Below are 15,817 nucleotides of genomic sequence, written 5' to 3' on the forward strand. Positions count from 1 at the left end.
CTGTTTCTTATGAAGAGAAAATTCTAAGCTTATAGAAAGGTTGAGGGCCGCGGCGTTGCACAGTCCTGGTACTATTGCCACTTGCCAGCCTCGATTAATCTTTCAAACCAATGTTTAAACTTGGGACCTTAAACTTGCTGCATAGTCGACTGCTTTCAAGAACTCTGCAGTTCCTGCCTAAAGAAGTTTCAAATCTTAAGCAACACCAGAAAAACAAGCACACTTGAAACAGACATTGCAATATTTGTGATTTTATTGTGCTGTCGTATTTCTTGTAGCAAAAGGGAAAGAAAAAAAATCACATAACCCATTCCAAACTTAGGTCAAGGTTCAACAAAAATGTCCGGAAGAGTATGCAACATGGTGATCAATATCTGCAGAATAAAACCACTATAGCTTTAAAATCAAATTCCAGTCATATGATTGGAGGTATAAAACTACATGTTATGATTATATGACAGTGAGATACTTCATAAGGAGCTCGCATATGATAGAAGCATAGCAGTTTTTACTATTGAAATATTAATGCTAATCTACCATACACTTGCAGATTCTCTCTAGTTTTTTACAAAGAAACTTAACTGTAGATTTTGTTTCTGACTACATCCACAAACCTTTATTAGATAGCATAGACTATTTCCCCACTGCTATCAACATCTAGTTCAGATTCCGAATCTAAGTCATCCATATCATCATCCATGTCAAAACTGTCATTCATGTACGGGCTAGGATTGATTCCAACAGCTGGTATAGTGGCCTCAGCAATTATTTGCATGATTGTATCAATGCTTTGCATCGGTTGATCAGGCTCTTCGAAATGATTGCCCATCGTCATCTCATCCATCAAATCTGCGGGAATATTCTTCAAGAACCATGGGTGGTTCTTTATTTCAGGAATGGTGATTCTCTGATACAAGCATAAAATATGGACACAATTAAGAACAAAAAAAAAGCGTGGAATAAATTAACTAGAGCATTAAGTTCTCTACTTTTGGACCTCGCAGATTAACATAAGAGAAGCAACAACTTTCAAGATAATTCTCTGCAATCAGTAGAGCGTCTAATTTTCTGGAGTATGTTCATGTTGTAACAAGTCTAATAGTACTGATGCTGGCATTAAGTGCTCAATAACGGAAAAATAGAAAAATAACAATTTCTACAGTAATACTTGCATTCTAACTTGATGAATCTAACATATATGGGCCTGTTCAGATTAATGTAATCATCCATCCATTGCGCATGTTTACTTTAAGGGATTCCAAAGTGAAAAAAAAAAAAAGTTTTTTATATCCCTTGAGGGTGGTTAAGACAACTGTCCTTGACCTTGTGATGACCTTAAAACTCTATATGATCAGAAACCAAAAACTTGAAGTATGCAAGTCTTTCCTTAAAAAATAATAATAATAAACTTGAACAGTGTACTGTACTTTCTATGACCACCGGCACTATTGAAAAGAACGGATTATTTTTCATAAATTAGGTGAGTTCAAATTTAAAGGAATATGATTACAAAGAATAAATATATTCAGACAACGTCTGAAACATATTTTGCTTCAACAACAGCAAAATTCTGAAAACCAGGTATTTTTTTCTAAACATGGGTACTAATTCAAGGAAAAGTAACTGTTATCTGAATCCGTATAGCAAAAGAGAAAATCAACTAACCGCAGCAGGATCTGGGACGAAGATTCTTGCTATCAATTCAAGACATTCACGAGATAATGGAACGGATTCTGGAATGGCATACTGAACACTGAGAATTCTCTGCAAAGAGACAGCGGATGATTTATCTTGAGTCATACATTCTACATGAAGAAACATTATGTGGTGATAAGGCCAGATGACATACTTGTATAGTTTTGCGGAAGTCCTTTGGTTCATCAGGATCCTCAAAAGGATATGATCCCATCAACATCACATATAAAGTTACCCCACAAGACCATACATCTGCAGTCTGACATTGAAACACAATAGAAACTACATTAGTTGGATTCATATAAAACTTCAACTTTATACATATGTTAAGAAGATAAAATGAATGATTTCAATGAATATGACATACAAGATCTGGACTCAAAATGATGGCGGTACTATTACATGATTCATCCAGTCAACCAGATGCAGATTGTAGAAGCACAGATGAAATGCAGGAAGAACCATCCAATATCATTTTGAATGAAAACTATGTTTATTACTCCCCATATAACATTAACATCAACATCAGAGTCACTTTTAGGAGATTTAATTGTCAAGTGCAATGGTAAAACATGTTCCGCAAACAAATGCGATCACTGTTTTTGATTCATAGAGCTGCTACTTTATGAAGAAGGGCAAAAAGAGAACTACACTAGATGCCCTAACCCAGGACTCCATATTTACTAGACAAAAGTCAAGGTCATTGGTTTTTTTCCGACAATTAAACACTCATTTGCAGTATAAACTTGTACAAGCCATCAATAGTGATTAGCCAATTGGGTTGCCATGTACATAAGTAACCTTGGAACAATAATCAAATACGAAGAGACTTCAACCTATAATTTGTCACATGCTAGGGTCGTATTTGAAGTTAATAGAAGTGCTTAAATTGTGGGAGAATATATCAGATTTTAAAATATGCAGCTCTCTATAGATTGCCCTTCGAAGTTTTAAACTAGTCTAAAATTCAATGGGAATTGAAAGCATGGAATTATAGCTTCATAGGCTACTCCAGAACAGAATGCTAGCAAATAATCAAAGAAATTCTTGGTTCAAACAACCCAGGCAATAAAATAAAAGAATAATTCAAAACTACAAAATTCATACCTTTCCATCATACTCTTGCCTCAGCAATACTTCTGGAGCAATGTATGCGGGGGTTCCTACTGTTGATTTTGGTTGTGAATGAAGTACTGAAGACTGACAAAATACTAATTATCAGAAACATAAAAGGTAACAATCCAACAAATGCATACAAATGGTAAAGCTGAATTAATAATTCAAGTATGATTGTATGTATGGTTGCTACAGCAGAACAATACATATGTCTCACTGAAAAAAATAAGATTAGTTTAAAATAGGATGCTCATCAATGTGCATGCACAAACACGATGAGATAGGTATCAGGTAGGCTGTAAATTTCTAACAAGAAAACCATTGCTAGACTGGCTTGAATTAGCTAAAGTGATTCAAATGCAACTGATATAGAAACAAGTGTTCTATCAGAAGTTCATCTAGACCTGAGCTTCCTTCTCATCTATCAAAAATGTGAACACAAAGTATACACCAGATAAGTAACAAAGAGATTGTCCAACAGAAAAGGAGAGAAGTGAATAATAGAAAACAAAGAATGATACCTTTGAATACCCAAAATCACATATTTTTAAGCGAGGAGCTGGACTTCCATCCAACAAAGTGTTTTCCAACTTCAAGTCCCGGTGACATACTTGCTTCATCAAGAAAAAAAAAATCTACGTAAGTTGCCACCCCAATTCCAGCGGAGAACATATAATGGCTAGATTAGCCAAAAAGAAACTTCACATACCATTGCATGACAGTAACTGACCCCAGATATGAGTTGTTGGAAAAAGAAGCGAGCCTAAACAAAAACAAACAACACATATCAGCAAAGAAAAACAAAAACAAACCAATTAGAGACAGTAAACAAATAAAGACCTCATCCTCACTGAAGCGCCCTGCATTGCATATCCGCTCAAAAAGCTCGCCACCAGAAGCATACTCCATTACAATGGCCAGATGTGTAGGAGTCAGAATAACCTGTATATCAGTCCAATTCAAACCACATCAGCAGCCAATTACCCTACCTCAAACGAAAACCAAAATCTTTACCATCAAGGAAAAGCACACTAACCTCTTTGAACCTAACAATGTTGGGGTGCCTCAATGACCTGTGATTAATTATCTCTCTTTGAACATTCTCATCAATCTGCAAGACACCCATCACCACAGTCAAAACCAAACTGCTCCCAAAATATCACTCCACTCACACAAACCTCTTTACCAATCAGTAAAAATCAATTCCAATTTTAGTAATGCACTACAGACTAACCATATAATCAGCTAATCATATAACACTAAAACTCAAATTGTTGATTTCCCGTAGTCCACCGTACGGAATTATACAACTTACCCCAAACAAATATATGCGGGTAATAAAGACAAAAGAGGTAACAACCCTAAAACCGATCAAAATGCTAAAAATAGAAACCCAAAGGAAAAGGCATGACAATTCACAACATCACCCAACCGAAAAAGCCTCAACTGTAATTTCCATAAATGGATGCTCCCAAAAAATTCAGTTACAATTTTACACAAACTCCCCTCTCCCCCTCCCTCTCCTTCACTACAGATTCGCAAAATCACGAAACTGACCTTGTTGCCCCGCTCGATGTACTTGACGGCGACGAGCTCCTTGGTCTGCTTGTCCGTCATCAGCCTCGCCACCCCGAAGTTCCCGGAGCCGATGTCCCTCACGAAGTCGTACCTGTCGCTGTCGTGCATGATCGGCATGTCCATCGCCGGCCCCACCTTCACCGCCGCCCGATCCATTTCCACCGACCAATAACCCGACAAACCTCAAATCACATTAATCGCCGCAAAATCCGGGCCGTAAAATCCACAAAGCAGCGTCAGCTCAGTCGAGTGGAACTTACGTTAACACGGACACAACAGATCTCGAGTTCGATCAGACAAGACAAGACAAGGGTTGTTAGGTTGTTTAGCGATCGGAGAGATTGGGATTGGAATGGTGCGGACTGATATTATTGTTGCTGTGGGGAGGAGAAGAGAAAGGGAAATTACATTATCTACTGCGCGAGGTTGGGAGGGGGAGGGAGAGAGACAAAAGAAGCGGCGTAGTTTCACGTGGTGTGGAAGGGGACGACGACGTCGTTTTAAGGGTGGGGGAGGAGCTGGCTGGTTGGTTGGTTGCTGTCAGCAGCACAGTGTATGGCTTCCCTCCGTTTCCTGGCGGCTGCTTTCAAGTCTGGTTTTGTCGATTTTGATTGGCTCGGTTGCGGGAGGGAATGACGATGTTGCCCCTGGGTTGGACAGTGGGGGAAAGTGGGTGTGGGGTGATGTGGGGTTTGGAGGAGTGTATGAGAGGATCGGACGGATGGTGTTGAGTCGTGAGAGAGAGACAATTGACGACTTGAAGGGTGGGTTATCCTCTGCACGTACGGTAAGTGCAGGATGAAGGAATATTCAGTGGAATCAATCTATCGCACTTGATTGGTTAGGCAGCTTCTTAATGTCAACTCCAAAACTTGCTTACCACAGCTCCCAAGAAAATTACATTGTTTATGACAGAAGAAAAGGTTGCTCATGCGTTGTTGCTAATTTCGTAGCTCGAGAATGGGCGTGTTGGATGTGCCTTCTTGACTCATACACACAATTCGTATATTAATAAGGAAGGATGTGATGTGCTGAGAAAGGTTTTGGCCTTTTGGGGTACACCAAATTAATTAACTCTAGGAGGGCCGCGAGTTAGGAGAATTCAACTATGAATGGTGAAACTATAGAATCACACATGTTATGTAACACTATATGGCTATAAGTTATACGACCCATTAAATTCATTCATACAATGGTGAGATTGATATTTGATGGATCATCAAGCATTCATTTGTTTGGGTTTTCCACCAATCCACCTAATGCTTCAACTTGTATCTCATATTCTCATAAAGCTGAGAACACCGCAATGCCTAAAACATCATTACATCATAAGCTAAGAATATCTCAAATCATTATCAGCATATGCTCATAAACAGTCATTAAATCTCGTACAAGTTACGCAATTGTTGCATGAACTTCTTTATAACTTTTCTCATAATTTCTTAGTAATATGGAAAACGTACTCAAGTCTACGTTCTTACCACATCTTTTGTTGTAAACTTGTAATTGACATAGTGTAAACATCATGCCATTTACGGGGTTAAACATCGAGATCACTCGTCGTAACTTAGCTCTCAGAGCCATACTTCATTACTTTGAGTCTGATTAGGCCCAAAGACCTACTACACGCATTATTAGGCATATAGAGACAGTTTGATAATTTTAGTGACCACACCATATTTAGCTCTATAAATAGACATTTTCTCTCCACAAACAAGATAAGCATTTACTCCCACATTCTCTTACCTAACACTATATGTTAAATCTTTATAGCTGACTTAGGCATCAGAGAGTTGAAAACCGGCCGGCCATCCGGTCTTCACCCCGTGATACCGTGCGTTCGTGATTTACAAGTGACGGAATGCTTCATCGGTTCGCCGAAATTTCGCTATAACACATAGCTTATGTCATACAAGTAGAGGATTACTAGGGAAGTTCATGTCCTTTCGATGCACCAAGGAGTGAATTATTCGATTCATAGAACCTCTACCGTGAAGCAGCTTTCTTCTTATCTGCTCCCCTGAGGCTTTAAAGTCCCCCTTTTCTGGTTCGTACCTGCATTTTGGACTGTTGTACCACGAGGGATAGATAGAGCAGCATAAGGTTAAAGTAATTTGAGGAAGCAAAATGATAATGGTGTGTGACTTTATGGGCGATTGTGTGCGATGAGTGAGGAGGAAGATGTTAAAGTCCTATGTTACTCTCGTTGTCAAGCTATGGGATGATGCACTAATGTAGATAAAAGTACCTAGCTCATCTATCTTGTCGAACCCCAAGGACGATACATAATTGGTGTATAGGTTTTTTCGATATGTATAGGTTTTACTTATTTGCAGAGAATATTAAATCGGAACGCAATAATTACAATAACAAATTAAGACGGTATGAGCGATAGATAGTTCTCATGTAAGAGTTGAGTATGCTAAGGTTTGCTTTGTTTTTATGGAGTGGTCTTGGCGAGAAGTTGGGTAGTGTAAGCAAATTTCTTTTAAGGGAAGGAAAAAAGCATTAAGTCTAATGTTATATTATGATGTCATGTCTCCCAAATTTTATGACATATAGAAGGAAAAATATTATAATCTATAAGTCACTTTAAGACATTAAGGAGATTGAATATTGTTAGAAAAAACGGTTCTATATGTGGAGTTTGAAGATCAAATTCAAAGACATTAAGGAATTTTCAGCCACTTTATATTTGTCTCGTCAAGTAATGTTTGGAGTGAAGCTAAGTTAGAGCATTCATTTCATGGTTTTTTAGGACTGCATTCTTTATTTTATCTTCTTCTTTTTGTCATTATAGTTTCTAACGCTCTTAGATTTCAGGACTTGTTGCATTGAGAGTTTTTTTTTTGTATAATCCAATTATTTATCTATAAATTTTGTTTGGGCATACAAGTTGTCAACCTACAAACTTAAAAAAGTGTAATCATCCCTTTGGGCGCAATTATTGCAACAAAGATATATTTCCTTTTCCTTTTGGGTTGAGCTGGGATTCAAAAGCAAAGCACTATAGCCCAAAAGTTCAGTGCTCGATCTGGAATGAACTAACAAACCAAATCATTAGAGCATAATTGGATTAATCAACGCGAGAACTCTCGAATTGATTTTGAATCTGTTTTGCATAAGCATACAGATTAGGCCCAATAAATCATGTCCATTGTCAAGGCAATCTCATGAGAATTGAGTAACAAAGACAAATATTTGGTTTATACCAGACAATCTTAAGAGCATAAACCATAAACTTATTAATTGCAATATCCTTTAATTTATAATCAACACATCAGTCGACGTTCCTGCGTTTTATAAACCCAGATCAATAACAGCAAAGCGAGCAAAATATAACATTGTCATGTCAGAGTGCGACGTATATGGTCACATTCTTAAGACTCAAGTCACGACATATTGCAATCCTGCAAGTCATGACTCATGAGACAGAACTCACGGAAGCATTATACTTCAAGAAAATTTTTGGTACCAAGTTTTGGAGACAAATTTAAGCATTTAGCCGTCTTAACTCACGTGGTCGTGGGTACGATTCCCACAGACGGCGTTTTTGTTTTTGTGTTTTTCCCTTTGCAATCCCTTTTTTATTGCCCTTATTAGAAGCAAATTGGTAGACAAGAGGCCATCATAATGTGAAGGGAGAAAAACCAAACCAAATAAAAGAGCATTTTGCACAAGAAATGCTCGTATGCGGCCACCCGTTTGATTATGATCCATTCATTCTAGAGATATTGCTTTGGCTTAAGTTCCATACATATTTATACGATCTAGCGTGTGCACATCGATAACTTGGTTCATAATTTGTATATCAGTACTATATATTTATATTATTAATAATCCAAATAAGTTTTGTCAACTAAAATGTCAGTGAAATTACATAAATAACCCTACATTATATGTTAATTTAAAGAAATTATTAATATATGAAGAATGTAACTGTAATTAACAAAATAAAAATGTAAATAAAAAGAAAATAAGCCACCGCATATAACTTCCATATCCTCACTCCCTATCTCCACTACTTCCATATTTTTGAAGAAAAACATTTCCTACACGATGAGTGTAGGAATTTAAGTCTCGTTTTATCCACCTCAAATACATTTTTTTAACAAACTTTTCTTCTCTTTGACATATGATATGGTCTCGGAAAGTTAGAGTATCTAACAATCATGTAATTTAGGGGTTCAAATGCGCCATCGCTTGAGAGCCTTTTAGAATGATCTTAACTTTTTCGTGCTTTGTAAATCGTTTCAAACTGATTGTGTGGTATATCCGTATATGGTATATATTAGACCATTACAAAATCCAAAAGAATAGGCATATATACTTGATTTGCAAAAACACAATAATAAAGTAGAAAATTACTTAGTATTACGAGACAATATTTGAATTAACTAAAAACTCACATTCCATATTTTTTATACAAATTAGGATATAAGCTCCAACCCAAAAATAAGTTGACCAAAACTGATAAGTAATTAATACAAAAATGTTTAAAATACCATTACTTTCGCGAAAATTATCAAGCTGCGTAAATATAAGTTTAAGTTTTCAGTAAATTTAAGTTTTCCGACCAAACCACCGGGAATTTGGAGGTGAGTAAATATATAAAGTTTGTACTTACGTTAAGGGTTTTCATTTAAGTACCATATTGCATATTTTTTGAGAAATTTTGAAATTTTAAATTTTTGCTCACCAAAAAACCACAGTAGCAGTTAGGATTTAAGTCGACAATAACAGCTACATTCATTGTTGACAGTATCATTTAGCTTCTCAGCCGATAGTAGCACATTTTAAATCGGCAGCAGCAGTTAGTTTCATAATCGACAGTAGCAGCTAGTTTCTCAGTCGACAGTAGCAGGTAACCTCTTAGTTGATAGTACTAGTACACATGTATAAGTGATATGTGGTAGTGATAATGAATTTTGAATTCTCTTAAATTTGATGTGCTAAAGAATGATAAAAAAGTAAACAAATCATATGACACGTGAAAGTTTGTCATTATGTTGTTCTTATTTGTAACTTTTGGTTCTAATTTGCTATATCAAATTAATAAGTAAGTTTTTTATAAACCAAATTACTATCTAATACTTATTAGTAATTTGTTAATGTTAAAACGACAACTAATGATTTGTTAATGATAAAACGACAACTAATGAATCTATCTTAATTTGAACTAACAGAAATTAGAATCTCACAATTACATATACATTTTAGTGAGAACCACATTCCATACCGTATATAAATTCATATTCGAACTCTGCGATATATGAGCTAGCAAAACTATTATTAGGATGCCAAAAATGAGCTAGTTAAGGTAAAATTTTATCCGACTCTCTTGTTCATTCAAAAACCCAATCAAAATCAATTAATATTGCACATGTTTACTAAAACTTCTTTATTTTTCTAGCTTTTGAAAGTGGGCTATCTCTTCTTTTGTACGTTCGGTTCAAATGTGCTTCACTATGTAGAACAATATCAATGATCAAGCTTTCGTCCTTTGAAAATCTTTTTCATGTTGTCAAATATACCGTCAAAATATTCATAAAGAAAAGCATTTATACTTAGATGCACTTGATTAATCTACATTCGCCTAAGAAGAGAACTAACTTATAAAACTACTTAAATTAAAAATAAAATACTAGTCACTTCTTAAATTATCACAAACTCGACAGTTTATTCATTCAAGTTTCAAATCCGACTAATTACTCCTTATACTTTCCAAATTCGAGTAATCTAGTCATTCTGTCATCTTTCCATCTAATTTGAGTGTTAACTTTTTTTTTTTGGCAAACATAAATTAGATGGACTTAACACCTAAATTAGATGGAAAGATGACAGAAATATCAGATTGCTCGAATTTGAAAAGTATAAGGAGTAATCAATTGAAATTGAAACTTAAAAGAGTAAACTGTAAAGTGTAAAACTGTGAGAAGTGACCAGTATTTTATCATTAAATTAACGAATAGAATTTTCAGCATTCCATAACCATTACTACTTATTCACAAGCACACAGAGTGCATAGAACTATTAGTATTAAAGCATGTTCCGTGCAATAACACAACGTTTAACTAAACAGAATTAATCAAATTTATTAGTACGAATTCGTATACTCTTCGTGACCGTGTGAATCAAATGCCCAAAAATCATGTAAGTAATTAGATGAATCACATCCAACTCTCTCGATGAATCATATGGCCTCTTGTTTATCCAAAAACACAGCAGCCAAAGAATACAACAAGGAATTGTACAGACAATTAGTAACCACACCATGGATGGTTGCAAATAAAGGGCATCTTTTGCCAGAGAGAAAAAAACAAAACAAAAACAAAAATGAGAATCGCAGTCTATTTATCCTTATTTTCAGTGTTCTTGTGCTACTTGATGCTGGGGGCACGTTTCGGCCGCAGAGTGGAGAGAATCTTTACAGGAGGAATCCCGCGATTTACCTGAGCGGGATTTCCGAGCCATTAAATTCTGGAATCCGAGATTATACGTACTGTAATGGACGAGAGAGGAATCTCACCGCTGGGTGATAATAATGTAAGACACCCACGTGGCATTGGATGGTTGGTGGTGATGGAGTTTTGGTCAGTGGTGCAGGTGAGGCCATGATGGATGGATGAGGGCACCAACAGTCTTGAAAAAGAAATGTCTCCTTTCGCTTGAAGGAATCTCTCACATGAAGACCGTTCTGGATTAATGGTGCTTCATTTTCACGCATATAGGTTAGTTCTTGAATCTTATGACATTGCAGTGTGTGTAGCGTCGTGCATCACGTTTTCATACCACAAGCGAAGATTTTATCAATCTTCACGTTCAAAACGATTATCTTCAATTGTAAACCCTATGTGTATACGTTAATGAGAGCATCTCTACAAAATTCAGAATTTTAGAGAAAAATATGATTTTAGATAAAAATTGCCCAATTTTGAACAACTTCTTCTTCTCATTTTTCAAAATAGAGAAATGGATGAATCTCTATATTTATGGATTTGACTAAAGTTTTGCATAACCAAATAGTAAATGTTATATTTTTTTCAATAACTCAAGTTTCAATAACAACCAATTAAAATAATCAAAATTTTTGAATAATTTATTCCACATTAGTAAATTAAAAATATAAAATAATATATGGTTATAAAAAGAATATATAATATTTTATTCATTTATAATAAATGCAGAAATCAACAAAATGAAAAACTATTAGAATTTGAACATAAAATTTTGGGAGATTTTGAAATTGGGAAATTATTATTTAGTACCAAAATAAATCTTAAATTATAAAAAGGTTAAAGAAGAAAATCTAATTATAAGTTGATCATCTCATTCAATTGAAAATTAGAGAAACATCAACAAGCTTTAAAAAAAATTAGAAAAAAGTCACTTTTTAATATTTTGCTGATTGTTTTGTCATTTCTCACTCTTTCTCTTCTTCTTTTTCCTTATTCTTCTAATTTCAACCATAACTTTTATATCTGGCGATGGATTTGAGCGTGGTTGGTATCATTGGAAAGATCTTTTCCCCATATTTCATTTGATATCATACCCACTCCGAATTGACCACCGTATAAGGTGAAAAAACCCTCAAAATGGATTGTCGTCGTTCATGACAGTGCTCCAAGCTTTTTCGGCGAAATCAGAGTCTAAGGCTTCTTAATTATAGCTATTCGCTTCATTCTGAGCATAATCATACCGATCTCCTTTGAATTTTGACATAATTTCACGGATTTACAAATTTCTCTTTGTACCCAGCGAATATAGTCACATCAGGTGTCACACTACTAGTCACATTGGTAGTTACAATGTCGACATTGTGACTGGTAGTGTGACTGCACTTGTGACTGGTAGTATGACTGCCATTACAAATATTAATGTGACTGGCATTGTGACTGGTAATGTGATTGTCACACCATGTGTCACACTATGAGTCACATTGGTAGTTATAATGTTGTCCACTGCAAATCACACTTACAGTCACACCACCGGTCGCAACACTAGTCACACTGGCTGTTACAATAATGACATTGTGACTGTCATTATATCTGGTAGTATGACTATTCGTGTATTTGGTAGTGTGACTACCAGTGTATATGGTAGTGTTACTATATTGTGATAAGAAAGAGAAGAAGAAGAAGAATGACTAAAAATAACAAACATTTTGTAGATGTTATGTGATCTTTAAATGCTCAAATTAACTCATACAATCCAAATATCAACATTGACGTTGTCACACTAGGAGTCACACAAAATGTTACACTCGTAAGCACACTAATAGCCACACTAAGGGTCACACCCGGTAGTCACACTGATAATCATACCATTAGACACACATGGGGAGTCACACTAGTTCACAATACATATGTGATTAGAAAACTAATTAGCTACACTACATGTCACACTAATAGTCACACTACATGTCACATAAAAAAATTTAGTGTAGCTAGTAGTGTGATAGGTGGTGAAGGGGTTGAAATTTGAATTTCTTCAGTGTTAGAGTTTAGTATAGCTAGTAATGTGACAAGTGGTGTAGCTAGTAGTGTGATAGGTGGCGAATGGGTTGTAATTTGAATTTCTTATGTGTTAGGGTTTAGTATAGCTAATAATGTGATAAGTGGTGTAACTAGTAGTGTGATAGGTGGTAATGGGGTTGAAATTTTGAATTTGAACAAAATTGATGTGGGCACCCACATCTCTACCTATCGGAAAAGAGTGATGATTGCCGGCAACACATATCAACACGACGCGACAATGACTCTTCCCTAATCGATTCCATGTCGAGAGAGCCCTCGAGCTCGGCACCTACTGTGGAGTCAATGTCCTGTGGTTCTACCTCTTCGACCTTATCATCATCGATATCCCTTTTCTTCTGCAAGATATCCACCATTAACTGCTCTGTGGAGGCAGTGCAGCTGCTCGATGCCATCCTATCCTCTCCTCCTCCTCCTCGCCGCCGCTCTAGATCGTCACTGCCTTGAGATCGTAGTTGCTGCTTCTGGTTGGGCATGACGACCCCCAGTCCCCGCTGTCGCCGGCGTCAGGCCTCTTGATGGCGCAATAAGGATGGAGGAAATCACTGGTTGGTGTCACTAATTGTAAATGAGTTGAGCTAAATCAGAGACGGAGAAGAACACAACACCACGAATTTGATGAGATCGGTATGAAGCTAAGCTTGCAGAGGATGGAGATGACGAGATTTGAGAGGAGTGTTTTTGCATTTTGCTTCTTCTTTTTTTGTCAGCGCTTGGTGTTATAGGGGGAACAGTGGCAAATCATAAATTTATGGAAATTCAGGGGCAATGCTTTTAGAGTTTTGAAACAATGACTTTTTTTATAATTTACAAACAGTTGGTGATTTTTTTTAATAATTAGGTCTATCTAATGTGACTTTTTTATAATCTACCATTTAGAATTTACTTCTTTATTTTATAGAAAATATGAATAAACGATTGGAGATAATCTAACTAAGGCAAATGAGATTATATTTATTGCTAATATATTTTAATTTTGTCTTTATTTTAATTGAATGACTTGTCATGTTAATTGTTTTTAAAAAAAATCGGGTGAATAACATCACGGTATTAAACTAGAAACTCACAATTGGACGACTCACTAAACCACGCAAAATTTTGGTCCAAATCCTTGCAAAACAAGATTACTATGAAGTGTTTAATATACATATTTATCACTTTTAACTACATTATGGTTAGTGTTCAAGCGAATCACAATGGAAGATATTCTAGATCCTTTGAAGTTTGAATAGTGCACATTGTATATGAACAAGCTAGAAAAAACGTCAATAACTCTATTGTTGGATATTGAATGGTCGCTACCGGATGTGTTTGCTGTCGGCCGCGATCCGATTTGACACGCCACCAATTAGTAATCCAAGAAAAATGCCCCCACCTAACCTAGCTACCGTTCTAGTAGAAAATAGAAACAAGAGAAAGGAATCATGTGATATTCACACGAGAGTAAAACTGGAACGAAAAATTACCATGGTTTTGGTGAAAAATGAAAACTAGTTTTCAGCTGGAAAAGGTCCAGATAGTAGAGGCCGGTCTTACGCGCTGGGGCTTTCAACGGTCCAACGTGATCTTGAGTCTTGACCGCCAACTCCAAGTAGCTATTGATCGAGGAAGAATTTTGTTTCTCTTCTGTTGGGTTATTGAGAATTTCATTACATAGAGAAATAGGCTACCAAATTGGTATGTCATAGAGGCACAGAGTTTAGATATTTCAAATGAACATATTATATCGTGCCAACTACTTTCAGGGTTTAAACAACATGCTTTCCGACAAAAAAAATGTACCGAATTGGAAACACTAGCACATAACTCGGAAAGTTATACCCCAGTAGCTCAAGGGGTCGAAGACGAAAGTGTTGATATCGACTTGTGTACAACAATGCACTTAGGAGGGACCAAATCATTTCAATCAGGAAACAATCATAATTATTTCATTTTCTTTCTAAGAATTAATTGTGAAAAATCCGAAAATAATTATTGTGCCATTCAAATCTATCATATATTTATGATTACGATCACTACAACAACGGCGTAAAGAGAATTATATTTAAGCTATTTTGGGTTTCTTTCTAAAATCATATACTCTAATACTCTAAACTCCAAAACCCTACACCCTAAACCGTAAATCATAAACCATAAACCCTAAACTCTAAACTCTTAACCCGAAATCTTAATTCAAAATCATTAATACTCATTAAAGTCATTTCACAAATAATAAAAATATGTTAAATTATAATTTTGGTGTAATAACTTCACGTGTCGAAATATAGCAAGTAAGGAGGACCATCGGGTAAAGAGAACCACTAGATATTGTAACTTGGTACTACAGTAACATATAAACATTTCTCAATAGGTATCAAGAGAACATCCGATACATGACGTGCAAATTCACTACACATCGTGACAGATAAAGATGTATGGTAATCATCTAAACATATGAATGATTAAAATTATAACGTATGTGTAAACATTGTGAATAGAATTTCTTATTAACATCATTAACATCATATGAAACCCACAAAACCAATCAGATTGCCCAAAAATGCAATAGAAAAATTGAATTAAACATGGTTGTATTTTACCACTTTGAATTACCAAAGTGCCCCTACATGAAGGTCAACTAGTGTGTTCCCTTTCCAGACATTACGTAATTTTGTTTTCACCCACTAACGAATCTTCCTTCTTGACCAAGCCCCCGAGAAAAAAAATACCGAAAGTAAAAAAAACACAATTAATTGCATTTTCGCCGCGTGAAGAGTACGGATTCCAAAAGATTCTCCCCATCTCTTCCTCAACTCGCCCCCGACTCACCCGAGCCGACACATCCCGAGTCGACTCAGACGCGACGACCCGACTAGTAGTGAATCTAACTTTGTTTGCTGTCCTGAATCTGAAAA

The 15,817-nt window shown here is 35.9% G+C and overlaps 1 protein-coding gene across 1 annotated transcript; it reads right to left on the reverse strand.

Moving 5' to 3' along the window:
* Positions 1 to 375: 375 nt before the first annotated feature.
* Positions 376 to 4,843, reverse strand: LOC126802349 (serine/threonine-protein kinase SRK2I). The gene is made up of 9 exons (XM_050530297.1): positions 4,369 to 4,843; positions 3,848 to 3,922; positions 3,652 to 3,753; positions 3,521 to 3,574; positions 3,333 to 3,425; positions 2,803 to 2,895; positions 1,850 to 1,954; positions 1,666 to 1,764; positions 376 to 907 (listed from the first exon to the last, which is right to left on the reverse strand). The coding sequence occupies exons 1-9, from the start codon at positions 4,543 to 4,545 to the stop codon at positions 620 to 622; spliced, it is 1,086 nt and encodes a 361-aa protein (XP_050386254.1). The 5' UTR covers positions 4,546 to 4,843; the 3' UTR covers positions 376 to 619.
* Between the last annotated feature and the right edge of the window lie 10,974 nt (positions 4,844 to 15,817).

Source organism: Argentina anserina, chromosome 1 (assembly GCF_933775445.1).
Source record: "Argentina anserina chromosome 1, drPotAnse1.1, whole genome shotgun sequence".
Lineage (NCBI taxonomy): Eukaryota > Viridiplantae > Streptophyta > Magnoliopsida > Rosales > Rosaceae > Argentina > Argentina anserina.

Bases quoted from the DNA above. Each gene is read 5' to 3' on its own strand.
- LOC126802349 (XM_050530297.1), bottom strand. From the start codon at position 4,545: ATGGATCGGGCGGCGGTGAAGGTGGGGCCGGCGATGGACATGCCGATC. The intron at 3,575-3,651 runs GTCTTTATTTGT...GTTTTTGTTTAG, and splicing joins GGCGCTTCAGTGAGGATGAG to GCTCGCTTCTTTTTCCAACA. The intron at 2,896-3,332 runs GTATCATTCTTT...GTATTTTGTCAG, and splicing joins GTGATTTTGGGTATTCAAAG to TCTTCAGTACTTCATTCACA.